Here is a 27,798-nt window from a genome sequence, read left to right as displayed (position 1 = left end):
CTGAAGCAGGAAATCTCTTAATTAAGGGCTTCAAGGTTGAAACGTGAACAAAATATTCAAGCTAGCTTCTGCAATGGTTGCCCAGCTAGCTGCTAACTTTGTCTGCTGTTTGGTGCTGAAAAGTTAGCATACCAGAGCTTTTTTTAGCTGAAAATAATTGCTTGCAGTGAAACAGCGGTAATGAGAGCCGTGAGACTGAACCAAAACAGTCAAGTTGTGGTCCAGAAAACCAAAACAATCAATTGTTAGACGCTAAAACACACTTTAGACTTGCAGGTGCCAACGCTCTATGGGTTCGTCACTACAAACGACACCTTTGACATTACATGTAGTCATGTTGTACAAATGTAACAGTCTTATAAGACTTATGACTTTAATGCAAGATTTCATCAGCCGAAGCATAACCAATGTTGACTTCCGAGACTGGATTTTTCAATGTGCATGTTTTGGCAGCAGCACTCTGCTTTAAACTATTTAAACATGAGTTTGTCAGTAAAATGATGGAGCGGCTGTGAAACAATTTTTTTTATAATGCTCTTAATCACAGTGCTAAAGTGCTTCACAACGCCCCGACTGTGAAACGATAAATAGGCTTAAGTCTGCTATTAAAACCCTCTGTGAGAACAACCAGTCCTGCTGTGCTTCACTTTATGACCTTGTGTTTACAGTATGTTTTATGGAAGTTAGCAACGCGTCTTAAAAACATAAAGATATAGTTTTGATGTTGAATAACAAACGCCTGATAATCTCCATGACAGTGTTCAACTCCAGCTGCACTCCAGCCTCAAACAACCTCCATGCTGTTCTTCCTGTTCAGTCATATTTGGAGGGAGAAACTCTTCCAGACAAACACAAGAGTTTCTGATGATGACAAACTTTTTCATTTCACCTCCATCATTTTGTTTTTTTGTGTGTGCTTTGGATGTATCAAGCAGAACAAGTGTGTTTTCCCTCTAAACTTTACTCAAAAATGGCACTTTTGAAATGTCACACCGACCAGTGTATTCTACATCCATTCATGTTGTTTTCTGTTTGGTTTGTTTGTGGATGTGGGTCATAGCAGCAGCAGTCACATTGTGAGAATTTGCTAAATTACTGACACTGTCAGAATTTTGCCTTCAGGCTGTCTTTGGTTGGCTGATGTGTGTCACAGTGCGATCTAGTGTGCGACCACCGTTTTTTTGGATCGACAACCACAGATTTCACCACTTTCATCTCAGACAGGCCACCGTGCAAAGTATCCTTTACACGGTGAGATGTGGATGTGAACTGACAATTTCCAGCCTCTCAACACATCAAACAGACGACGCCTCAAACCTCTTTTCTCTGATCGCTGTTAGCCGCGGAAGTCGTCGCCTTCCGGCCCTGATTAGAAAGTGCGGAGACGGAGATGCAACTGAGTGCCTGAAAGCCTTTTTGTGCGACTGTCCTGCTGTTTGAGTGATGACTCCTAAACATTAGCTGTACTGTAACTGAGGGATAATTGAGTGTAATGGAACTTTAGTGCAAATTCAGCGTGAGGAAGACTATCTTTTGCATGCTCAGGTCTGTAGTTTTATTTCTCAAACCATCTGTCATTCCCATCCCTCACTCATGCTCACTCATAATTATCTTGCTGTCATTGCCCCTGGGCATCAATTGAGATGTCAGCTGTTCACATCAGTCGGTCACATCTAACCAATAGCGCGGTGACATACCATCATTGTCAGCCTATCATCTTGCGGCTGTCTTTTTAGATATGTTTTCTTGCTTTCATGCTGCCCAGTCTTTGCAGATTCATCAGTACATCACTTTATCAACCTCATCAGCCTTATCAGTCTCAGCAGAAGTCATCCGCCACCACCACCGCCACCAGTGTCTGGACTCCATGGGGGGGGATTTATCTTGCTGCTGCTCAGGACTGATGTCCCTCGATTTCAAAATCTCCCTGTAGAGTCTAAGCGCCAAAGACTTTTGAGAATCATCAGTATCATCTATATAATAAATATAATTCCTTTTGTTTCATTCACTTGTCTCTCCTGATTGAAATGGCAGGCGGTGATGCTTCGGTTAAATGGCCCTCCACAGGAAACACACGACTGAGGGGGAAACAATACAGCACTGCCAGACCAAGAACCACGATGACACTGCAGAATCACCGAGGTAATAGAAAGGAGCTAGAATATAACTGAGCAGTTCGTTTAGTTTTGTTTCTAATTTATTGTCTTTTCTACAGATCACCGAGATGAGACTTATTGACATTTGATTCACTCGCATTAAGTCAAGGATGAGATGTAGAAGAAAGAGCAAGAGAAGAAGAGATAGATAGAGAGAGAGAAAGCTGTTGACCCATATTTACTGTATCATTTTCCCTCCCCTCCCCTCCCCTCCGTCTCTCATTGACCTCCCTCTTTTACCCCGGATCTATTTTTAGCTGCAGCCACTCTCGCTCAGGCCTAATATAAGAATAGATGTTCCTCGCAAGAAACGCAACAGAAAATATTCTGCAGGCAATAAGTTTTTAGGCGATCTGGTCGTTTTGCTGTAAGATGTGGGTTGACTGGACCGTGAGGCAATTCATTTATTTTGTTAAATCGCTTGATGATGATGATGGTGCTTTATTTCCTTATCTCTCCCCAACAACTCAATCTTCCACCTCGTTATTCAGCTTTTATGAGGCTGTTTTTTGCCTTTTGACGCAGTGGTTTGTGACATCTGCTTTGTTTGCAATAAGTCCTCAAAATTAAACAACCAAATACATTGTTTGACCATGTGACTCCAAAATGACACATCGGCAGTATTCAGCAGAACATCATCATTTATAAAATAAAAAAATCACTGTTAAAAAACAAACATGTTTTATGATGTGACAACGCTGTGGTTAAGGTCTGGTTAGGTTTAGGGAAGGATCATAGTTTGGGTTAAAATGATCACTTTGTTAAGGTTAAAGTTACTACTTCTTTAAAGGTCGGCCTCCTTTGTTGTCATGGTGACCATAAAAACCATGGCGTTAATATTAGGGGACAATCGTAGCTACACGTCCATCCATCCCTCCTCCTCTGAATGAGGATTTAGTAATTATGTATATATAATAAGTACGGCCACTAGATGGCGACTGTCACTCAAACGTCACTATACGTCGTTTTTGGGCGACCGACATTATTCGTAACGGTTTTTCTTGGGAGGACGGTCTCTCTGCTAATTCTGGGTGCACTCTGCTAATATTTTCTACTTCTTCACTCTGTGTACTTGCTCGTTCTCAGAATATAAACCATTATTCTTACTCTGAATTCATGTATATAAGTCATCAGCGTTATTGTTTTGATTATAGTCACTTTTATTGGTGAATCGTTGAACCCACAAAGAACCTAATAACATCTGATTGGACTTTTTCAGCCTTTTTCATGTATCAACTTGTGAAAAAGATCCTTGGCTCCCACAGAGAGGGTAAACATATATTTCATTTAATGTGATATCTCAGCAAATAAATCATAAGCGGGGTTAAATACAAACAGTGTCTCTTCTAATTATTGTGACCTTATTTAAGGACATTTTATAAACTTTCAAGGACGTTCTGACCCAGGATCCTTGGTCTATTGCTAATTTTATCTTATCCTGATTTTGTACTCACTGAATGTTGGATTGTCAGAAAGTTGTTGTGGCTGTATATTCCAGCACATAGAAACAGAAATAAAACAATGACTACTGAATGTGTTGAGCATAAAGGTTCATTCTTTGATCTTGTAAACAATAGTATGTCCAAAAAAAACATCTTCTCTCTCTAAATCTCTAAATTAAGAACCAAATTATACCTTATTTTTCTTAGTTTTAGTCACTTCTCATGCGCTACCTTGGTGAGCTGAGTTTGATCAGTTGTCATCATGTGACCTAAGTATTGAACTCCAGTCACGTGCTTTAAGGGTTTTTCTGGCGTTTTGCTAAAAAAGAGCCAAAATATATACAAAATTCATCAGATATGGAAGAAAACAGCCTCTAACTAAAGCTGGAGATCAAAACTTACATCTTATGGTTGTTTAATCTTGAATCCTATGGACCAGATAACATCTAATTATCCATTTCAGTGTGTAAACATAATAGAGGGAAATCATCCAGATGCTGATTGGTTAACTGCTGAATGTAAAATGTCTTCTCCAGGAAAATTATATCATTGGATATTAGTTTAAACAGCATAAAACCACCTGTGTCAATGGTCCAAGCAGGAAGTGTGACATTACAGTGAAAACTAAAGAATGAGGTTAGGATGGAGTGGTTGGGTTTCCTACCAACAGTCAACATTAGTTTCCTTGACCCATGATGAAGATCTTTACCAAAACTTAAGCAAGTAGATTTAGATAGAAGCAGGTATGAAGTGGGTTTAGTATGAACTACAACCTGGTGGCTCAGTGATCAGCACTGTTGCCTCACAGCAAGAAGGTCCTGGGTTCAAACCCCAGCTGTCCCAGGTCCTTTATGTGTGGAGGTTGTATGTTCTCCCCGTGTTTGTGTGGGTTTCTGTCAGGTGCTCTGGTTTCCTCCCACCATCAAAGACATGTATGTTAGGGTTAATACTCCTGTCAGTGCCTCTGACCAAAGAACTGGAGTCGGTCCCCAGGCGTTGCACTGCGGCTGCCCGCTGCTCCTAGTGTGTGTATATAGGATGGGTCAAATGCAGAGGATTTATTTCATTTCAATGTATGTGAGTGCTGAGAAATGACAATAAAGAAATCTTAATCTTAGATCTTAATAACCTAACGGGAGGCAGATATGGAAATAGTTGTGTTTTTTTATCTGTTTGAAATGTTGCTGGTTCAATGAACCAGTACAAATCAAAGAAAGAGGCTTTTTCATTATCTTGTGCTCAAGTAGTTGTTTAGTTTCTCCTTAGAAGGATGTTCCTCATGTCCATTCTGGCTATAAAAACATCCTCATCCTGAAGCGATTTCAATTAGATCGGCAACAAAATCCAGAGTCTTTGTTAAGAATTTCTAAAGTTCAGCTGGATCTCATCTTAACTTTGACTTTTATTGAAAATGCTTTTTGAGGGAATCTCTTTGTGGCTGGTATGAACAGGAGAACAAAAACTCTTTGAATTTACATAAACGGACATTACAGTATTATTTTGAGACAGACTTGTCCTTTAAGACAGAAGGTCGATTTAAAAACTACAACAACAATGTTCACGTCAGTGTTTTTATTCTGAAGAAGGCCAGATGTGCAGAAACTTTCAAGGGATTGCACTGAAGGGAGTTATGACTGTGCAGCTTTCCCTTCCTTTCTTTGACGTCTTTCTGTGAGTGAGCACTTCTCTAGAATAGATTTTCCTTTTAGTTCTTCAAAGCTGCCACTGTGTCCCTGATCAAGGTCACATAAGATCCAATTAAAAACTTAAAGGTTTTTCATCTGCATCTATTAACGAGTGTTTAGTTTCTGTGTTCAATGAAGGTAGTTATTGCTAGTAGTGCAAACTACCCAGCTCTTATTCTTCTATTTATTCCAACAAATTGGGAACATAAAACACATTATTTCCTGCAAGAGAGACACTGATTCCTGCAGTGTCAGTCACTAAACTGACAGCAGACAGTTGCAGATGAAATGTCCTGGATTGTCTCTAGCTAAAATCTTATCATACAACAGGAGGATGTTTTGCAACCTGCATTGATTTTTCCTTACTACAACACACTTTATTGCTCTGTTTCTCCTGTCTTCTTCTTTTTCTTCTTCTACTTGTCCAGATCTGTCAGTAACCATGAAGCACTGCTGCAGACTCAGTTAACCCCACACTCAGCTCACTCCTCGCCGTCTGGAGCACACGTTTCCAAAAAATGAGAATATCAACCGGAGTGAGATAACGTACCCGGCACATAGCTAACGTAATATGCTTTGATCTACTTCTGACACGGCAAATAATGGAGAGGGAAGGAGAGTAAGGGGAGGGAGGGAGGGAGAGACAGCCAGGAGGAGATAAGATGAGAGCAGAAAGCTAAACACAAAGGGGAACACACCCACTTATAAAACCAAAAAAAACAAAAAAACAAAAAAAGACCAGGACATTTATTTGGGCTCTTCACACCACAATCTTCTGCGCCCCCAAAAAAACCCCTCTCCACTCTCTCTCTCTCCTCGCTTATCGTTCCTCACCAACCACCACATCCATCCCTCCCTCGGTTCCCTCGCCGTCCGTCCGTCCGCGCCAGCTCAATGACAATCAAAGGTCAAATTTTCCCTCCCTTTTATTTATTTAAATCCCCCCCTGCAGCCTCCATTTGTTTTCATAAAGGAGCTGATGAGGCTTTGATGGAGCGTTTTAAAAGACGGGAGGGAGGTGATCGTTCTCCAGTTAACAATGTGTGTGTTTGTATGTGAGTGTGTGCATGTGTGTGTGTGTGCATGCATGAGCACGTGAAGGCAGGACACACCGGCTGCATGCTTCGCTTAATTGAAATGATACACAGACACACAGAGGAGTGACCATGCTTTACTTAAAAAGACAGCAGAGCAGTTTGAACCACGTCTCTTGGGTCTTAGTGTCTGAAGTGAAGAGGTTTTCTTAGAAAATTTAAAGCTGTCTATATCTGTGTGTGTGTGTGTGTGTGTGTGTGTGTGTGTGTGTGTGTGTGTGTGTGTGTGTGGATGCTCTGTTCTTCCATCTTTGTGAGGACCAGTTTTAGACCTTGAAAGTGGGGACATTTTGTTCTGGTCCTCAGTTCTTTGAAGGGCTGTTTGAGGTTTAAGTCTTGGTTTAAAGGGTTAAAGTCAAACTAAATTAATAATTCTTTTCATGGTCTGTGTGGGGAAATATATACTATATATTTCCTTTTTAAAAAACAGGAATTTTTTTGGCATGTTTGTGGAAGATACACGTGAACGTCTCTGTGAACCTACATAGAGAAGGCTGTTATAGGTAACTAAGTCACAGGGGAGCCAACATGCACACCTTCCTAATCTCAACAACATATAGTCTGGACCTGCACATCAAACAAGTTGGTTGCTGTTTGGAGGTGAATCCCCCGCATAATTTTAGCTTTAGCCTAGAATTGTTGAGATGGTTTCACTCATAACATTGGTTAAATTTTAGCTAGCCCAGCTTGCTAACATTTGCACTGATTCCTGTTAGATGTTACTTTTTTATTATGAACACCTGCTGAGTCATTGGGAGCTCCTGAGACTATTCAAGGACTCTTTGAAATGTCAAAGTGTCAACCAACCAACCAACCAATCAACCTTGTGATTAGTTGACATGGCGCTCAACCTGCCAAGCCACAATCTAACGGTCTGACTAGCGTTAGCTGTTTCTCTATCATGGATTCAGTTGTAATGACAGACCTGTGGCTTCTGTGATCCGTTTGTTGCCCCCTGACATAAATAAAGCTGGAATTATGCTTCTACAGGCAGCATGTAGGTGACGTTTGCACGGGTGTTTCTTTTATTCTTGTCTGTAAGTTTACATCTGTTTTTGCTTTCGTGTCTGTATCGCACTCACCTCCAAACAGGAAGTGAATCAACGTGCTTGATGCACAGAGGATTTGGATGGTGTACGTTTTGGCTCATCGACAATACACGGTTACCCATAACACCCTTCTCTGTGCAGCTTGGCACGTGTGTTCTCTGAGAACCATAATTCCAGTTTAAGTCTGTGATGGCACTAAGCAACGGTGAACAACGTTGGCCTTCAAGTTGCCTGAACAGAATTGAAGGGATATTATGACCTGTTAGTACCAAAGATTCACACCCTCCTGTAGTAGAGTAACATAGGCGGAGCTGTCACTGCAGGAGAATAAACTAAACTGTCATTTTGTCAAAAGTCAAAACAAACACCAAGGATAGAAAGTCTGATTCTTAGCAAAAACGACTTGTAATTCCAGTTGGACTTCAAGGTTAGACTTGGGTTTGGTTTAAGGTTACAGTTAATACATACTGTTAACGAGGGTCCTCACAAGTGTTGTATAAAATGCTGCGTGTGAAGCTGCCTGCACTGTTGACTTTGCAGAATTGACCTACATGTGCAGAGCATTCAGGATCACACCTGAGTTTACCGAGCCCGGTTCTGACTCATCCTGCACGAGTCATGCTCCAAGCTTTCTGCTCATAACGGTGTGTGTGTGTGTGTGTGTGTGTGTGTGTGTGTGTGTGTGTGTGTTTGTTTAATTGGATTCCCATTAGTTGCTACAAGGGTAGCAACTATTCTTCCTGGGGTCCACAAAGTCACACCTCGTGTGTGTGTAGGTGTGTGTGTGTGGGTGTGTAGGTGTGTGTGTGAAACCTGGGGTGCACTGCCTGCGTCTTCAATTTATTACGTCGCTGCATGACGCACAGTAGAGAGAGAGACAAGAGGATGGAGGATGAGGAGGAGAGGGGAAATTTTCTCAGACACACAGCATCCAGCATGCAATGACCTTAGTTTTATGTAAAGGCGGAGGTCTCTCTCTCTCTCTCTCTCTCTCTCTCTCACTCACTCTCTCACTCACTCACTCACTCATACACACACACACATAAACACACACACACACACATATATACACTGCCTGCCTGGTGTCATCCATGTGGAGACAGAAACGTCAAGCCGCATCTTATTCCGCTCACATCCCTGCTGCCTGCCTGTCTGTCCCGCCTCTCCCCTCCAACACACACACACACACATAAAAAACACACACATACACACACTTAGATGCTATCCCTATAGTTAACAACACACACACACACACACTACACCCCACAAAAAAAGACCCCTTATGTGACCGAAAAGCGCAGGAGACGCCGCTGCAACTCCCTGCAGGATTATTATAAAACTATTACAGGTTTATTTATCGCCGGTGCCTTATTGCTTCTTCTTCTTCACATCTCCGCCCTGTAAAAGCACTCATTTCTCTCTCTCTCTCTCTCTCTCTCTCTTTCCATGCATCCATCCATCCATCCATCTATCCATCCATCCCTCCACATGGCAGAATATACAGTGAAGCGGTGTGTTCTTACTGATCGTCCGGGATCCAATGCAGCCCATGTTGTCTTACAGAGGCTCGTACAGCTCGGGGAAAATAAAATCCATCCGTCCAGCGGGCATCTCTCCCCGGATCTCTTTCTTTCTCTCTTTCACTCTCTCTCTCTCTCTCTCTCTCTCTCTCTCTCTCTCTGTCTTAGCTTTCCCCCTCTCTCCTCCTCTTCCTCTCTTCTTCTCCTCTCTGTCTCTTCTTCCTCACTGTCCTCCTCTCTCTCCTCCGTATGTGAGACAGAGAGGGAGTGTATGTGCGTGTCATCCGCGTCGCTTCCTCTCTCTTTTCTCTCTCTCTGCCGTGCCGTCGTCACACACTCCTGTTCTCCCAGTCAGCGTCGATGTCACTCTCTCTCTCTCTCTCTCTCTCTCTCTCTCTCTCTCTCTCTCTCTCCCTCTCTCTCTCTCTCTCTCTCTTTCACACATCCATGCACACACACACACATGCACACAGAGATTGAAGTCAAGCTGTCAAAGGTAGGTGCAGTGTGTGTTAAAATGGTCACTTAAGAGTTTTCTCATTAATAAATCATGAAATAGCTTATTGACAACATCTGAGAGGGTTTTCACAATTGCTCAGATTTTTAAAAAAGATAGTTAAAGTGTTACAACAAATACTAGAGAGACAAGATATAAGGTGCTTGAGTTGTATGGATCTTTAACTGTGCAGAAAGTGTCATGTGAAGCAACAGATATTTGGTTGAAATACTGTTCATAGCCAGTAAAAAAAAAAAAAAGGCTATTATGAAAAATTATGGGAATCTGTGGTGTAATTATTCTTGTAGGAAAGGTTTGCAATTTTTCAAGTCTTAAAGAAAAAGAGGTTTTTCCTTGCTGTAATCATTCCTCCTGTTCATACTGGCTATTAAAAGATCCCCTTCAGATGTACTTTCAATGTAAGTGATGGAGGCCAAAATCCACAGTGTGTCCACACAGTCATTTAGTGCAAAAATACATTTAAAAGTTAATCTGAAGCTTATATGAGGCTTCAGCAGTCTGAGTTAGTCATATCAAGTGGATATCTGACACATTTACAGTCTTTTTAGCATCAAATTCCCTCTTTGTGTTTCCTGTTGAGCTGTGGTGGAAGAATAGTAACAAAAAGAGGAACTTTGGCACTAAAAAGACTGTAACGTTGAAACATATCTACTTGATTTCCCTCATTTGGACGCTGAAGCTTCATATTAGCTTCAGATAAACTTTTAAATACATTTTTTACAGAGAAGGAGGACTGTGGATTTTGTCCCCCATCATTATGAAGGGATCTTCTAATGGTCAGTGTGAACAGAAGGAATGATTACAGCAAGAAAAACATGTCAATGTTATGGAGGCTCAATAATTGTTGGCTGGTTTATCTCAGTTATAATAGTGTAGTGTGCATCTGTTAGAATGTTCCCCCAAGACCTGATGTGAATAATGAATCCTGAGACAGTTGGTTATTATGAACACTGTATGTGGTTCTGAAAGACAAAACAGTACAAAGTAGCCATTAATAACAGCTCACTCATAATAAATGTAGTAACATTCAATAGCCGCAAATATCCAGTAGCCCATATCTTGGCTACAACACATAAGCTAACAAACTAAAATATTAGACTACAGTATCTTAGTCACAGTGGGCTAATATAACCAAAGAGTTCACTAGAAACCTAAATTATCATTCAGAAAAACTGTATGCATCATTGGCAACATTATATACATACATTACAAACATTAAGAAACTGTCAGAAGTACACTGTAAAAAAAAAAAGTTATCTCACAGAAATTTACTGTATTATTTTACAGTTTTTTTTGTTTTTTCTACATTAAGTGTAAATGCCATAAAAACACAATAAATTATTTTTATTAAAAATATTTACCATAAAATAAAGGCTGTAATCTGTAAATTAATATAATGGAATATTATAGTTTTTTAACAGAATTATTTAATTACTTGATGGTCTTTAATGTTAAATTACATTGAATTCTATGTAAAAACACAAAAAATACACATCCTATTACTGAATGTAAAATTAAGGCAACTTTCTGTTTTTTTACAGCAAAACTTTAAATTTAATGTAAAAAAAAAATAAATAAATAAATAAAAGTAAAATAAAATAAATAAATAGTAAAAAAAAATGGTAAAAAAGTTGCCAAACACTTACTGTCAAATAACATAAAAAAATACCCTTTTTTAAAATAAAAAATACACATATTTACTGTAGACATAATCTGCATTTTTACAGTCCAACTGTTGTAAAATAAAAATGAAAAAAATTATAAAATATTGTTATGTTAAACAAATGTATAAATCTGCACAAAAAAGAAAAACATTGAAGAAATACCTTAAAATTACCTCATGTAAATAAAGGCTTGTTTTATACAGTAGTCTTTTGTAAATTCATAGAATTATCCAATTTATTCTTAAGACTGCCCCATCAAAGCATGGATTTATGGATGTAAAACATAAAAAAATTATGTTTATGCTTATATATAAGCATAAACATAAAAGGACAGTTCAGTGCCGTTCATGGTGATAAATGACACATTTCACTACTACACATTCACACTGTATTTATGGAATCATAACAGTGTAATGACAGCGTATCCGCTAAGTAAACAACTTACATGTCTCTGAACACACACACAGGAATGCAAGCAGTGGATCAACTGTGAAGTAGAGTAGCGACTTAAACTTGAACAGACAAACAAAAACTGTCTCATGCGGCGGCCGCTCAGCTCCAATAAACTAGTAAAACTGCTCAGCAGAGTCTGCAGCAGAGCTCCCAAACTACCTGTCTGCTGTATAATCTTCAGAACAGGCACCTGACTGTTGTTTTAGGACAGACTTGATGTGAACCAGTCCTTTTAATGGAATAACTGACACACAGTATATCTTATGACTACAAGAAGCACAATTGGAGGAAAAAAAATGGAAAAATTGACATCATACATACATACATTTAACAGAACTGCATGAATGATGGAAAAAATGAGAATGAATTTAGTGTTTTTTTGTTTAATGTTGCAAATCGTTTGCCAGCAAAGATTTAAGTGAGGAAAAAAAGAAACAGATGAACCAAAAGATACTCCTTACTTACTTTATTTGTTTTTTAATTTAAGTCACTGTCCTCTTATGCTTGATTGTCTTGCCCCCCTTGTAAGTCACTTTGGGTTAAAGCATCTGCCAAATGACTAAATTTAAATGTAAATATAGATATTTTGTATCTAGATATTATATCATTATGTCCCCATGCGCTCAAATGTTGCAACAAGTCCTCCAGGACCAGGATAGATAACAAAATAGATTGTTGGTTTGTGACTTTTTTATAAATAGATACACCAAGTATGATTCATATGCACGGTCACGTTAACATTTTAAAAGGCCCCAGGGCCAAATTCTGCTGTTGGGCCCCTACGGAGCTCCCACCTGCTGTTGCCTTCACGTTGTAAACATTATATTATGTTCCCATTAAGCACAGTACAGGAGACCAAACATGACAGTTTCACTACACCGTCCCCAGAGATCCACAAATCAACCAGTATACTCCAGTACTGGAACGACCCAACCCGTCCTCATGCATTCTTGTTTTTTATATTTTGATTTAACTGAACTTTACGTTGGCATAAACAGGATGTGAGCACAATATAAAGTCAAATTCTAAAGGTCTTGAAACAACATTTTCATGCAGAGTTTCTACAAGACATGATATCAAAATGACCTAATAATGCCTGGTTTGATAAACAGTACTGTAATTGGTTAGAGACTTTGTGGCATTAACAACATCAAAATACTATTTCCATTTTCTGACAGACTACAGTCGTGACTTACACAGCCACCTGTTAACTAAACATAGGTTGTTTTAGGCATTTCTACAAATAGCCGATCCTGTTATTTTCCTGGTGAGGGCAGAAAGAAGAGTCTGTTCACCATCCACAGCTCAGAAAATCCTCTCAATGAGAACATGAAAAGAAAAATGTAGAGAAAAATGAAGTAAGCTGCTGATAATGCGAGACATTTTAAGAGAAAAGGACCAAGAAATGGCTGCAGAATTACAATGTTGGAACATTTCAGCACCGGGATTTTCTACTGCTGATTTTTTTTTGTAGCTTTTTTTATTTTATTTTTTTTTAAATTTGTTTTTTAATTTTTTTGTAGCTTTTTTTTTTTTTTAAATTTAAAAAATTTGTAGCTTTTTAAAAAAAAGATTTTTTTTTTAATTTTGTAGCTTTTTTTTAAAAAAAAAAAATTTGTAGCTTTTTTAATTTTATTTTTTTGAAATTTGTTTTTTAATTTTTTGTAGTTTTTTTGTAGCTTTTTTAAAAAAAAAATAAATTTTTTTTTAATTTTGTAGCTTTTTTTGTAGCTTTTTTAAAAATTATTTACATCTTGAACCTTTCCTCCCCTACATCCATATACTCAGTATTTATTTTATCTCTTACAAAATTAAATACTAAAATTTTCAGTTTGTTGCTGGTGTAGTCAGCAGTTTACATCTGCCCCGTGCAGCAGCATCAGTAACAGATGTAAACATGTGTATTAACAATCAAATGTAATCTGTTATATTCTATCTTCTCCCATCATGTAACACAAAAACATTGGAAACATGTCTGAAGACTCTGCAGCTGCTGGAAATATCTGAGTGTGACGTTACATGATGTCATTTACATTTGACCCTTTGACCTTTTAATTTAAATTTTTATTTGCTTGCAGTTGCTTGTGATGTCAGTGAACTAGACGTTTACTCCCAATGAGTGAATGCAGAACAGAAATGTGAGCGAAAGGCCTAAAATGTAAACCCAGTCGCATTAAAATAGTCCCACCACATGCAAAGTAACTCCTCCGCTCCGCCGGCAACATGCTTATTCATCATTTCCTCTCAGACGCTGCCCTCTCATGAACTCTCTGTTGTATAATTTTTATATTCATCATCGCTGGGGGATTTGAAAGTTTTATTCCGCTCGAGTAAATGCGAGCACGTGTCGAGATGTGAGCAATATCTGATGCATGTAATATGTATCACACTTCAGCAGCACTTCTGTGTTTGAGTCTGCAGCTGGGCTTTCCTCTCATCTCTCACCTGTCTCTCAAACAATACAGTACAGCTGTTCTCCTCCTCCAAACATCTCTGCCCTCGCCTCCCTCCCTCGGCTCCCTCCGTCTCCTCTCTCACACAATATGAATATGAAAAAACGCACAAGTGATTCAGCTCAGGAGTGCAGGTGAGGAAGGGCGGCGCTTCCGACTTCAAACTCGATCTCCATCTCAGACGGAGAACAGAAGTGCAGCCCTGAACTCTTCTCCCTGAGCTCCACACTCAATAAATATCCAGACGACTGATCTGCAGACTCACTGGTGAGTTTTACAGAGTATCTTTTTTAACAGAAGGAGAGTTAGAAATATGATATACTTTGACAAAAAAAATTCTAAACGTACATTTATGTACTTCTATATATTAAGGTGAGGCAACAAGTCCTCAGACTTAAATTAAGCAACAATCTGATCTGACAACGCTGGTTAAGGTTTGGTTGGGATTAGGCACTACAGTTTCTGGGTTAGGGTGTGGAAAGAGAAAGGGTGCGGTTTGGGTTAAAGGACGGGTTCATATTATTTTCAAGTCTGTCTTAAAACAACAGTCAGGAGCCCAAATGAACATTGAAACATGTTTTTCTTGCTGTAATCATTCCTCCTGTTCATACTGACCATTAGAAGATCCCTTCATAATGATGGGGGACAAAATCCACAGTCCTCCTTCTGTGCAAAAATGTATTTAAAAGTTTATCTGAAGCTAATATGAAGCTTCAGCGTCCAAATGAGTGAAATCAAGTAGATATCTTTCAACATTACAGTCTTTTTAGTGCCAAAGTCCCTCTTTTTGTTACTATACTTCCACCTGCAGCTCAACAGGGAAACACTGTCCGAGGAAACACAAAGAGGGAATTTGATGCTAAAAAGACTGTAAATGTGTCAGATATCCACTTGATATGACTAACTCAGACTGCTGAAGCTGAATATAAGCTTCAGATTAACTTTTAAATGACTGTGTGGACACACTGTGGATTTTGGCCTCCATCACTTACATTGAAAACACATTTGAAGGATCTTTTAATATCCAGTATGAACAGGAGGAATGATTACAGCAAAAAAACAAAAACAAAAACATGTTTCAATGTTCATATGGACACCTGACTGTTAAGATGCTGATGATATGATAATGATACATCAACAACTTAAATATATGTACAAGTAAAATAGTGATAATGACATATTACTGATAGTGAACCTAAGTAACTGCTTGGTAAAGGTTAGAGAACCATGGTAGAAAGTGTCATAAGTGCTTTGTCACTTGAATGTGTTGGGACAACAAGGAACCAGCAAAGATTTAATTAATAATATTGTTTTATTATAACTGGGGTCAATCATATGTGACAGTTTTTTAAGGCACTGACAAATGACATCGTCCTGCCAGTAGCTGTGTCAGACGTTGACATGGATGGTTTTTGGAGAGAATGATGATGAAATGCTTGTTTTTTTTACTGCTTATGTACCGACTTCCTCCACTTCAGGGAAGAAGAGTTATCATCACGACATTTTGTTTAGGTGTTCAGTTCGGAGGACTTGTTGATTTTTTTTTTTACTTCTAATTAAGTTTGGCTTTGACTTGTGGGGTTTGTTTACAACCTGTCTGTGTTTTATACCCTGCCTGGATTCTTTTTAATGATCTGGCCACATTCCCAGATATCAGCCATTAACTCGGTGAGCGTGATTTTGTAATTACTGATAAAAATGATGATCAAAATGCTCAATATTTTAATAACACTCTAGTTGTAAAAACACTAGAGTTATCCTTTAAAAATCATGCAGATCATTGCGATCTTGTAAAAATAATTCATGAACTAAGAAGAACAGCTGTTTTAAGCTTCATGTGAACTTATTTTATAGTTTTATTTTATATTATATGTATATACAGCGTTCTAAACACCAGCCTACTTTACACTACATGAAACAACATAAATAGTCATCCATGACGTTTGTGTTAGTGTAATCTATCAAAAAATGTTCCTGTTAACAACTAAAGACATGTATTCAGATTTTAGTTTGAAGTTTTATTGAAAAGTAGTGAAAATATTTAATTTTAAAGATAAATGTTCAACAGAAACTAATGATTCTGTCCCAAACTAGTCCACATGTCCTCCACCAATCTTTCTGTAAAAAGATGCATCGTCCCTTCAGGTTTTATTAGAGCCGGCTTGTCGCTGTGGCGTCTCTTCATTCTGACTTTTAATTATAGCTGCCCCATCAGGCCGAGCAGTATAAACACCCATAAACACCAGAACACGCTGCCAAAACGTCTTCTTTCCTCTTTCGTCAGAGTTGTACCAGCAGAGTCTGAGATGTTTGACAGATTTAAAGTCCTCGCTGCGATCCTGACGCGACTGAGGACAAAAGAAACCAAGAAAACAAAAACATAATTACTTACCACTAATTATATAACCAACCTCAACACATACAGACTGCTCAGAGATGTCCTCAGTTTCACTCTTTTGCCTGAAATCTGCTTTACTTCCACGACAGCACTCAGTAGAGAGAGTAGAAGTTATATTTTCACACTTTGAGTTCAATATTCAGCATCTGTTGCGTTTATTTTGGCCTCTTTCTTCATTTTCTTCGCCCACAAGTCAAATGAAACAGCAGGAACAGCTGAGAGTCACTCGGTGGATTCTCGGCCGTGTGATTTCTCCTCTTCTTCCCTCTAACGGCTCGTTCTGATGACTGAGACGCTGACAGCTGGGCGCAGTAATGAATACCAACATCCACCGCTGCTGCTGCTGCATGGACTCCTTCTAGACATACTTTTTAATGATGTTTCTCTAAAGGGGACATAACATGATTTGGGGGATTTTCTGTTGTTTTTAATACTGTTATAATGTTGGATGTCTATGTTAAATATGTTTAAATGTCTAAAACCTGAGGTGAAGGTGTGTAAAATGCTCACTGAGAGTCAAAAGCTGGCAAAGTTACCTCTACTTCCTCCTTGTGATGACATCAGATTGTTCGACATGTACGGATGTATTTGAGGAGTTTCCATTTGAAGTGAAGAATGAGAAAAAGAAACTAAATCCTACCACTATTATTGGTTTATGTAGCCTCTGGAGATGGTTGAAGTCTGCTGAGATGCAGCTTTTCCTCTAAGCGCCACCTGCAGGTTGACAGTTTTGGTTCAGAGTGAGATGTCTGTTCCTCTCAGGATGAACTATAATCACTCTGCTGATCCTCTGACTTCACATTCAGCGCCATCATCAGGTCAAACTTTTCATTTGTCCAATAGTTTTTAAAACAAAATACCTTTAAAATGTAATCACGTTCCCATTCGCCTTAGCTGTGCTTTGTGTTTAGTGCTAATTAGCAAAGGTTAGCATGCTACCATGCTGGTGGACATGTTAAACATTATACCTGCTAAACATCGGCATGCTAACATTATCAGTGTAAGCATGTTAGCATGTTGATGTTAGCATTTAGCTCAAAGCAACACTGTGCCAAAATACACACACACACACACACACACAGAGCTGCTACATGTAGACTCTTAGTATTCTTTGTAAAAATCACATCAATCAATCAATCAATTACACAGACAGAAGTAAAAGTGAATTGCAATGAACTAAATAAAACAAATCTTAAATGACTAAATTGATCAGTTTTTAATGAGAATTTGTTGTGAATCATTTAATTAGACAACAGCATTTTGTAAAAATGAAAATGTGATATGATTATATATTCTAAGAAAGTCTATAAAACACCAGCAGCTTTGTGAAAATCCTGTTTTCCTCCTAAACAGAAACATCCCATGTGAGCAGATGTGTTTTCTGCAACTCATTGATTCTCATAAGTGAAAGTTAATCATTCACAGAGAGGCATCGATGTTTTCACTCCTGACTGAGAAGAAATTTTCAGTAAATTACCGAGAGTGGAGGTGTTGATTTTGATCAGTCTTTCTTCTCTTTATATAGAAACCTGCAGATTCACAATGAAAGCAATCACACAAGCTGTACATGGTGTTACAGCTGAAATATAGACTAAAATTGTCTAAGATGGAGTGAGTCATTTCCATTTTAGCCTTTTGGCATTAAAATGCATTGGGGAAAAAAGGTGTGTTTGCTTGTTTGTCCGTAATATATTGTAGGTATCTGTTGTATCTTAATCTACAGTATGATGGATATACCCTTATATACATCATGCTTTTATGAGCTTCTGTTATTTGTTATACTGTTATGTTATTGGATGTTAAACATGGTCAAAGTTCCAAAACTTATATGTAAAAATGTTGCCTGCAAGTCAAAACTCAGGGCTTCATCCTGACCTGACCTGAACTAAGCAGCAACTATAACAGCTTGAGGCTGAAACCAATGCAGACGACCATCAAAGATGCTCCAACTGACTCCCATACTCCATACTAAGTCAATCATTTTATTTCAATGAGTCATTCTGGTCTCACACCCTCTAGTAAGTGTGCTAGTGGTCATTTTTGAAATTATTGCTCCGTTAATAAGATTTGAAGACTAATAGTAGCTTCGATGTCTGCTGTGTGGGGGCGTTGATTGACAGCTGTGATTGACAGTTGTCTCACCGGCTCCGGGCCTCTGAGACAGAAGAAGAAGTTTAAGAAGGTTTATTGCAAAAACTTAAAATCCATCAATATGAATGAAGGTAAGGTGGTGGGTTGGAGAGGCAGGAGAGCGCTGGGGGCTGAGAGCGGAGCAGCGGGTGAATGTGGCGGTGCAGGCAGGAGAGGAGCTTGAGATGGCGGCGGAGAGAGCGGGCAGGCAGACAGGTGCTCAGAGGGGAGCAGAGTGGTGAACAGGTAGACGGAGGGCTGGAGGAGTCTTGGCAGGCAGCTGGCTGGCACTCGAGGAGGAGCTCTGGAGCAAAGGGAGGCACAGAACAGCGAAGATACTTAAAGAGCAAAAAAACACACTTTAAAGTTGGCCTGAGCAGCTAAATACCACTATAGATGATGGAACGATCTGGCAAAGACTGGAAGGAGAGCCAGATTAGATATATTGTCTAATTGATGAGGTAATGATGAGCAGGTGTGCCAGTCGCAGGCTGAGCAGGAGGAGGAGGAGGAGGAGGAGGGAGTAGCCACGTTCACGCAAGAGCACACACGAACACAGACACAGACGGGGGAAAATTTAATATAAATATATAAATATACACCTGGAAATGTGCATGATAGGTCCCCTTTAAATTTTATTCAAAATTTCACACCGCAGGTTAAAAAACAGGCACGTGAAGTGTTTGCAAACACACTTTGCAGACAGGTGTCTCCATGACAACATGGCGTTTTGCATAGACATACTGTGGTGCAAAGTACGAAGATCCTACAGATTGTCTCTCCGAAAACATTTGCAAATACAGCAGTTTGCCTTCGGGGGGAAAACATGTTGCCTGTGAGGAAGAAGAAGAAGAAAAAAAAACTAAAGAGAGAAGAATAGAAATTAAAAAGAGCAAGAGGGAGTTAAACCCCGAGCAGTCGTGGAAGCTTTCCAAGTAAAACTTACCCAAGAGAGTGAAGGGATGGAGGGATGAGGAGGAGGAGGAGGAGGAGGAGATGAGGGTATAAGTCTATGAGTCATGCTGAGAGATAAGGACAAAGAATTCAAGCAGCAAACATTTATGGGAAATATGAGATTCTGTAGGGAAAAAAACACAACCTGAGATGGAGAGAGGGGAGAAGAAAAAAAAGAGACGAGAGGAAGGAGGGATGAGGAGGAGAGACGTGCAGGTTTATTAGTATTCTGGCAGAAAGAAGAGGAGGAGGAGGAGAAGTGAAGGTGAAAGGATGAAGGGTGCGGAGGAGAGAAATGGGTGAGGTGAGACGAGAAAAGGAGGGAGCTGACAAGAGGGAGAAATGTTATGTATCTGTATACGAAGACAAACGTACTATTTATAGCTGCGAGTGTGTGTGTGTGTGTGCATGTTTGTGTGTGTGTGTGTGTGTGTGTGTGTGTGTGTGTGTGTGTGTGTGTGAGAGCATGAATGCATAATTGTACAGCTGGTTGGCTGTCTGTGCGACTGTGTGTGTGTGAGGACAAAAGAAAATGATGAAAGGCTCTTCAGTAGACAATAGTTGTTAAATTGCTTTTTTGTTGCAGAAACAAAAAGAAGGAAAAATCACATGAAGAATAAATATTAACTTTTTTTTTTTGCGGTGAAGCGGTTTCATGCTGCAGGCCAGATGTCCTCACAGGGATAGAAACATGAGGAAAAAATCACCAAAACTGCTGTCAACAAATCCCAAGAAAAGACCTAAAAAACTAAAAATACTTCCTGACTTTTCCACTCAGCTCATTAGTTCCTACACAGCTCTCGCATACAGTATATACTCCCTCACTCACTGTATTGTGTTTTTAGTAAATGTGACTCAAACAGGAGGAAGATTTGTTGGGACTATTTTCAGTCGTGCAGTAATACGCTTTGGGCTGTGAGTATTTCTGGCAGCGGCGGCGGCAGCAGCAGGATGGTGTGTTTGTGATTAAGTCAGAATAAACTACAGCGTGTGTTCATGGTGATGAAGCAACAGTGTGGCCTCATTAATGTGTTTTTAATAGTAATACTAAGATAAATAAGGAGTTTTTAACTGTAAATTATGCAAAAATATTCCGGTTTAGCCTCCAGAATATAAATATAGATGTGTAAATGTGCATGAAATGTCCCCTTTAAGCTTCTTTTAGCCTCTCTGGATGCACACAGGCTATCTCAGCACTCTCTGTATTAAACCATCCGTTTGTTTTCAGCAAACAGGCTCTGATGACTATACGCTTACCTGCCAGGCAGCCGAACAGCAGACGGACGAAATTATAGAAACTAATCTGGTGAAGAAAGTGGAGCATTTTAGCAACTGAAGATATTTCCCTGAGGAGTTGGAGGACATTAAACCAGAGATAAAATGAGAGTGAATATTGGATTTTCCTTTATCAGGTGGACAGAAACACGACTAAAGCCGCTCTGTGTCTGCTGGATGTGTTAATAAGAGGCTGTTTGCTAACACGTTGGTAAGCCGATGGTATAACAGGGATGTATTTCTTTATTTTCTGCTCTTTAGTGGTCGAAAGTTGTTTAATACATCTTTAAGAAAGTGTGGATTCTTCATATTGGCCACCTAAAAAACAGGTTTAGACAGTTTTTCACCTGCAGATTAATGAAAAGTGACAAATCAAACCTTTAAAATGTCTTAATGTTACTTCAAATACACAGAAAATGAATCCACAGCATGAAGAATGAGGAAAAAAGTCAATTAAATGACAAATAGAGTAAGAAATAAAGCAAGAAAATGCAAGTTTGCCTCAGTAGCTGTTAAAAATAGCAGATTACTAACACATCAAATTAATTTTTACCACATGAAAGTAATTTAACTTGCTTAACTTGTTGAAGTTAGCTCTAGCATCAGGTTAAGAGTTGTTGAGGGAAAGTTGTGTGTCTGTGTGTGTGTGTGTGTGTGTGTGTGTGTGTGTGTGTGTGTGTGTGGACAACGGGGCGGGTCAGGGCGAGGGTGACAGCGGCAGCAAGGCCGTCCGCTGGGTAATCCTGTCCTTGGCAGCCGGAGGCGATGAACTCACTCCTTAACCGCTCACCCTGACTGCTTAAAGAGGCGTCGACCAACGGGGTTTCCTCAGCAGGGTCGGAGGGGCGAGGCAGGCGTTACATAAATCAATACAGATACTGTATGATATGTGACAGGTACATCTGATAATGATAACAAAAGCTGATAACAATTTTTTGCTAAAGTCACCTTAAACGTCGTAAAAAAGACACGTTGTAAATCATACACATATCAACAAACATGATCTTACACATGCACATGTTTATAATATTTATAGTGTTTCCTTCTTCTGTTATTGCACATGTTTATGTTTTAATTGCATGTATATTTGTTCATTTCTTATCCTTTTTATCTGCTTTTTACACCGTCTCCTCAGAGCTACAACACTTTTCATTGTACATGTTCGCTGTGCTGTATAATGTCAATAAACAAAACTTTGATTAGAGATACACATAAATAAAATAATTTAATCACTTTTGGTAGTGCTCCTGACACACATCTAACTTATTTTTTACTTTTATTTATCACATTATTAGCTTTAGTCCACATTTAGCCCAAATATAGCCTGCCATATAAATTACACTGTAATATAAATGTATGATTTACACTCACTGAGCACTTTATTAGGAACACCTGTGTAATCTAATGCAATCCAATACAACAATACAAAACTTATACATTTTCAGTTTTTGTTGAAAAGTGTCCCTTATATTTTGTCCCCCCTCATGTATATTAATGGAGTGAACAAAATAGTAGGAACACCATTCAATATAATGCACCCTAGTACATCAATACTAAAGATTAAGTAGAATTATCACCTTTCTGTCGATGCATAAGCTTCATAAATGTAGAATTTATAGCATTAGATTGCACAGGTGTTCGTAATGAAGTGGCTGGTGAGCGTATGTTACAGCACATACAATAATGTATTGAGTTATAATCATAATAATCACTGTAAAAGCACCATGCTGGGTAAACATAATGATATAATAATGATAATCTTTATATGTACGGCACCTTTCACACAGAATGAAACGTGCAGCTCAAAGTGCTTTAACATTTAAAACAACAGAAAACAGAAATAGAGGCAAGTTAAAAATGCAAACATACACAGTTCACAGTTTATTGTGTTCAAGGACATGCTAGCCGGCTCAAGTGTGCCCGAATACAAATACATTATTCGGCAAAGCACAAATCGTGGCTTTCATACAAATATTTGTTTCATACAAATATTTTAAAAATTATTTGTTGAGGGTTTTCCCCAGAGATAAAGCTGAGCTACTGACACAAGCTCTCCATAACCTGTTGATCCCCTTCTACTTCCCACAAAGTTAGGTTGTAAAAAATAGACAATAAATGAAAAGAGCAAAGCAAGAATCACCTTTGAAGTTCTTCCCTACATGTTACACGCTGTGCTGTCTCTGTGTTATGGGTGTATAAATAGGTAGAGGTCTGTCTGCAATGAGGCGATGAGTTCAGTTTTAGCTCAGTAGTCAGCACCGTCGTCTATGATCTGGGAGACTCCAGTTCAAGACCCGATGTGGGGACCTCCTTCATGAGGTAGTTTATTCATGAATACTTATTGTAACACTTTAATTTTCTGAAATTAAAAGTGTCATAAAAACAAAAACAGGATTTTTAAGCCTCTTTCCACTTTTATTCAAATACAAATACAAATACAAATAGTTTGCTGCCTCAACAAATACAGATACAAATACAAATACTGGGATCTCTGCACATCTCTAGTGCAAAGCATGGCCAAAATATAGGTTTAAAAATCAATCACTCACTAAAATTCAATTTAAACCACAAGTAAATACGTAATAAAACCTCCAGTTGAAACACTAATTAAAAGTTACAGATGCTCTTCTTAACAGCAGACTTGTTTTACACCCATGTTGGTCAGACTATCTTAGAAATGCTTTGGTTCAACCATCATACAAACACAACACATCGGTGCTGTGTTTTTCTCACCTCGAGCCGCTGCAGCTCAGTGACATGAACAGTGACGCCCCTGCACACATCACTTCCACCCACACAGATACACACAAAGTCCACCAGCCGCAGCCAGCTTATGGGCTTCACAGAGCTCACAGTATAAATGCCATAACGATTGATCCCACACTTGAGTCCGGCTGAATCGATACTCTTTGTTTTTCTGTTCACAGTGTCGCCCTGCTGCTCGGCTCCCCGCTGCTGTGAAAAGGCCTCTGAAGCAGCATTTGTACCGCACGTCAGGCTTCTGAAACCAAAACAAACCGCTCCTGAGGGTCGAGTTCGCCGCCTCTGTGGAGAGCAGGGAACCAAAGCTATGCAACAAAAAACTCATTATCTTTAATAATCATCTGCTTTGATTATTTCTCTCACTCTGTCATACAAAAGACTGATACATAGTATTATAAGCACTGTATAGATGCTTTTTTCTTTTATAATTTTACAACTTTTAGGGCTAGTATTATAAAAATACAACCAAGAGACAACTACACAGGTTTTCATGCATGACCAGATATGCTGTATCTCTCTGTCTATAGCAAAACAGGCTGAAAACGTCTGTACACTGTCACAGTCCGGGAATGACTGTGACTTAGAGGCTAATTCAGATAAATTATACATAGAGCCACACTCAGAAGGGCATTAATCAACATGCACTACTTTGTAGCAGCAAGTCCATTTGCTTTGTGATATATAACCAATAAAGGAAGGAGTGCCGACTCTCCTCCAAAGAACGGATACTTTCACTTTTACATTTACAGGAAAATTAAAATTTGTTATGTATACAAGAATGTACATGCAAACTAGGGGTGTGCCCGAATACAAATACATTATTTGGCAAAGCACAAATTGTGGGTTTTTTATTACCAATATTTGTTTCATACAAATATTTTAAAAATTATTTGTTTTTGGGAAGAAAAAAAAGTGATGTGAAATACAAGCATGCAGGTTTGTTACATCGCTATCTCAGTGTCTCTCCTCTGCTCTGCTGTTACATCTATCAGCAGGTCTCAACGAGGGGAGTCATATCCACTTGCTACATGACGCACATTTCCTAATTTGGACATCACTCCCGGAGTTGGGGGTGTTCCCCAGAGATAAAGCTGAGCTACTGACACAAGCAAAGTGCTTACAAGGGACTCTCCATAATCTGTTGTTCCCCTTCTCCTTTCTAGGTTGTTAAAAATAGACAATAAATGAAAAGTGTAAAGCAATAATTACCTTTGAAGTTCTTCTACATGTTACACGCTGTGCTGTCTCTGTGTTATGGGTGTATAAATAGGTAGAGGTCTGTCCGCAATGAGGCGATAAGTAAAGTTTTAGCTCAGTAGTCAACGCAGTCGTCTATGATCTGGGAGACTCCAGGTCGATGGTGGGGACCTCCTTCATAAGATAGTTTATTCATGAACACTTATTGTAACACTTTAAATTTCTAAAATTAAACAAAACAAACAAAAATTTAACAAAAACAAAAACAGGATTTTTCCACTTTTATTAGAATACAAATAATTTTGCTGCCTCAACAAATACAGATACAAATACAAATACTGGGCTCTCTGCACATCTCTAGTGCAAACATCATATGATGAAATTGTAAATATGACTGAAAATGGGTCTAACATGCAGAACATCTCATTTTGTTGTTGCATGACATGTGGCGCGTCATAAAACATGAGTTGTCATCTTATTGGAGTAGAAAGGAAGTGACTGCTGCTGTAAAAGGGGCAGGTGTTGGTTATAAACTTTTATGTCATGGACACAGAAAATAGTTTTTCTTATCAGCTGGCAGGTGGCATAAAAGTGAAGCCAAATATTGTACCTCTGCTTCATTTCACATCATCAGAAAACACCTCACACATCATGACGCTCACATGAAAGTTAGAAAATAATGGACTTATAACAGCTTTGCATCTCAACTCTGCCTTGTCTGTTTTTAGTATTTTATTGCATATCTGGATGTCTCAGTGATGGCGATAATTTACTCTCTGATATCACTGCAGATTTTTAGAGTAAAGGCTCTAAAATGTAAATAAGGTCTGAAGACTATTTAAATAAAAACCTCGGCTGCAGTCTGGCCTGATGTTAGAAAGGACGTTCCAAAAAAAAGGTTGCAGCCTCCACCTGTACGTCACAGCGAATGAACGTCAAACATGTGTCCTGTCAGAAAGACTTTAAAGACAAATCTGAATCCTGAACTGAACCCTTTAAAGTGGACGTGTTGTTGTTGCCAGTCAGACTTTCAGCAACACGTTGAACCACAGAAACGGGAAAAAGGTCTGACGGCAGAAACTGCAAACAACTTGTTCTTTCTTCAGACATACTGCTTGATTTATTTTAGTTGATTTGTTTTTTTCTTATGGATTTAGAACAAAATTCTAATAGGAAAAAAAATTTATAACCACCAGTGGCTCCTTTCAGAGCAGCAGAGTCACTTCCTTCATCTCCTGTGAAATGAAAACTCATTTTTAAGACTTACTACACGTCACCTTCCTCTTTTCACTCTGACTTCTGTTTATATGATGTCAGTTTGTTCTCTCGTTTACCATCTGGTCAATAAATCATCACAGTCATGGTGATTCAGTTAGCAGCGACTTAGCAACATCCTGACTTCTCTGATTTAGACAGCTGTAGTGATACACTGAAACTGTTTGTTCTTATTACTTACTCATAACTCATTAATTTTCGAGCTCTTCATCTGAGGTGGAAACATAAAAAAAATCCCCAAAACAGGAGATACAAGGTGACACTAAACTCTTCTTCACAATGGACGAGTTTACGTTTGAAACTTAAAGTCTCCGTCCACTCAAAAATGTGTTTTTCTTTCTGCTCCTTCAGCTGGATGTTGTTTTCTTCTCTCTGCAGAATGATTCATTCAACATTCATCTGCTGAAGGAGGAAAGTTTCTCCGTTCTCACCTGAAATCTGAGTTTAATATGTGAACCTACAAGCAGGATTTGTGACATCACAACTAGTTTGGAGCCAATCGTGGTCCAGTATGTAACTTATACATCATGATGTGGAAACTTGAAGCCTCCAGTGCACAAACACTGATAATGAACTTTACAGTGAAGTAGGAGACATCTTGTGTCCAGCAGGAAAACTTTAGAAATTATTTAACATATAGTTCCATATTTACATCTACATATTCTGTATTTTTGTATTTTGAACCTTTTTGTGGAAAAAAACATATCAAACACTAATTATTATTCAAAGTGGAGTATGTTTATATGTCTTAAAACATTTTAAGTTTATTTTACCCCTAATATTTACTTTTAATTGAGTAACTTGTCAAATGGAACATATTTAATAATAATAGTGTACTTTTATTATTAACTGTGTCCATACACTGACATCATTTTCATGCATTTATTGGGTTTCTTTGTATTATAACAAAATGTTTACTACTATCAGCATGCAAAGTTTCCTGTACTGCAGCTTTTGAGCATAAAGATCTCAATCACCGTTTATTCTAGAAAAAAACAACCAAAACATACTAAGACTGCTGCCAGAAAAAAAGTATTTACCTGAATTTTAGTTCTCCTGACTACAGATGTACTTATGAATTATTTTCTACTTCTGCTACGGAGAAAAGTCCTCACAGGTGTTTGAGGCTGATCTCAGACCAGCCAGGAGTCTCTGGCATTGATCAGATGAGCTGCGGAGGAGACGAACTCCTCGATGCCTCAGCAGAAAGATCTGACAGAGCCTGAAACAGCAAAAAGATCCCCATGAAACATACAGAGTGACAGCTGGAGGTGTGTGTTTGGTTTATAACTGAGTGTGTTGTTGTGTTTCATGGATTTGATGTAACTGAGATGCTTTGACTCCCTTCATGTTGTCTGTCTGTCTGCAGGTCAGGACTCATCAGTCAGGTCTGCTAGAGTCAAACTTATAGACAAGTGCTTTGTTTTTTAACCTTTATTCAAGCAGAGAAGTGATTTCTGGCAAACCTCCATCTTCTTCTATGGTGCATGAAGAAAGAAAAAAGTCTGTCGAGGTCAAAACTCCACCAACACTTGTAGTGTAAAGAACGTTATTGTGTTTCAGCTTGTCACTTTCATCAGGGTCAATAAACATGTTGGTCTCGTATCGTACAAGTGTTGCTGGAGTTTTGACCTTTAACCTTCATTCAACCAAGAATAAAGAGTGTTCTGGCAACAATAACAGTTACAGACAAACAACATAAGACTGACTTTAACAGAAATGTGATTATAAAATCATCAATACAGTCATTTAAAGATGTAATCCTAAAAACAA

General features: G+C 38.7%; 1 protein-coding gene and 1 long non-coding RNA gene across 9 annotated transcripts in view; one reads left to right on the top strand and one right to left on the bottom strand.

Moving 5' to 3' along the window:
- Window positions 1-2,865, top strand: part of LOC121912561 — a 58,971-nt gene extending 56,106 nt beyond the window's left edge. For all 3 annotated transcript variants that reach the window (XR_006100106.1, XR_006100105.1, XR_006100107.1), the window contains 2 exons: window positions 2,035-2,142; window positions 2,216-2,865. This is a non-coding gene — a long non-coding RNA (uncharacterized LOC121912561). The remainder of the gene's footprint in view (window positions 1-2,034; window positions 2,143-2,215) is intronic.
- LOC121912559 overlaps window positions 1-9,108 on the bottom strand; it is a 65,352-nt gene extending 56,244 nt beyond the window's left edge. For 5 of the 6 annotated variants that reach the window (XM_042434760.1, XM_042434763.1, XM_042434766.1 and 2 more), the window contains exon 1: window positions 8,950-9,108. In XM_042434760.1, the coding sequence (XP_042290694.1) occupies window positions 8,950-8,977 (28 nt within the window). In that variant the 5' untranslated portion in view covers window positions 8,978-9,108. The remainder of the gene's footprint in view (window positions 1-8,949) is intronic. The other variant, XM_042434765.1, reaches the window with a different exon arrangement.
- Window positions 9,109-27,798: the final 18,690 nt, after the last annotated feature.

The sequence above is a fragment of the Thunnus maccoyii genome, chromosome 15 (genome assembly GCF_910596095.1).
Source record: "Thunnus maccoyii chromosome 15, fThuMac1.1, whole genome shotgun sequence".
Taxonomy (NCBI): domain Eukaryota; kingdom Metazoa; phylum Chordata; class Actinopteri; order Scombriformes; family Scombridae; genus Thunnus; species Thunnus maccoyii.
Note: the sequence above shows the minus strand (reverse complement) of the source record. Positions and strands in the feature narration are given on the sequence as shown.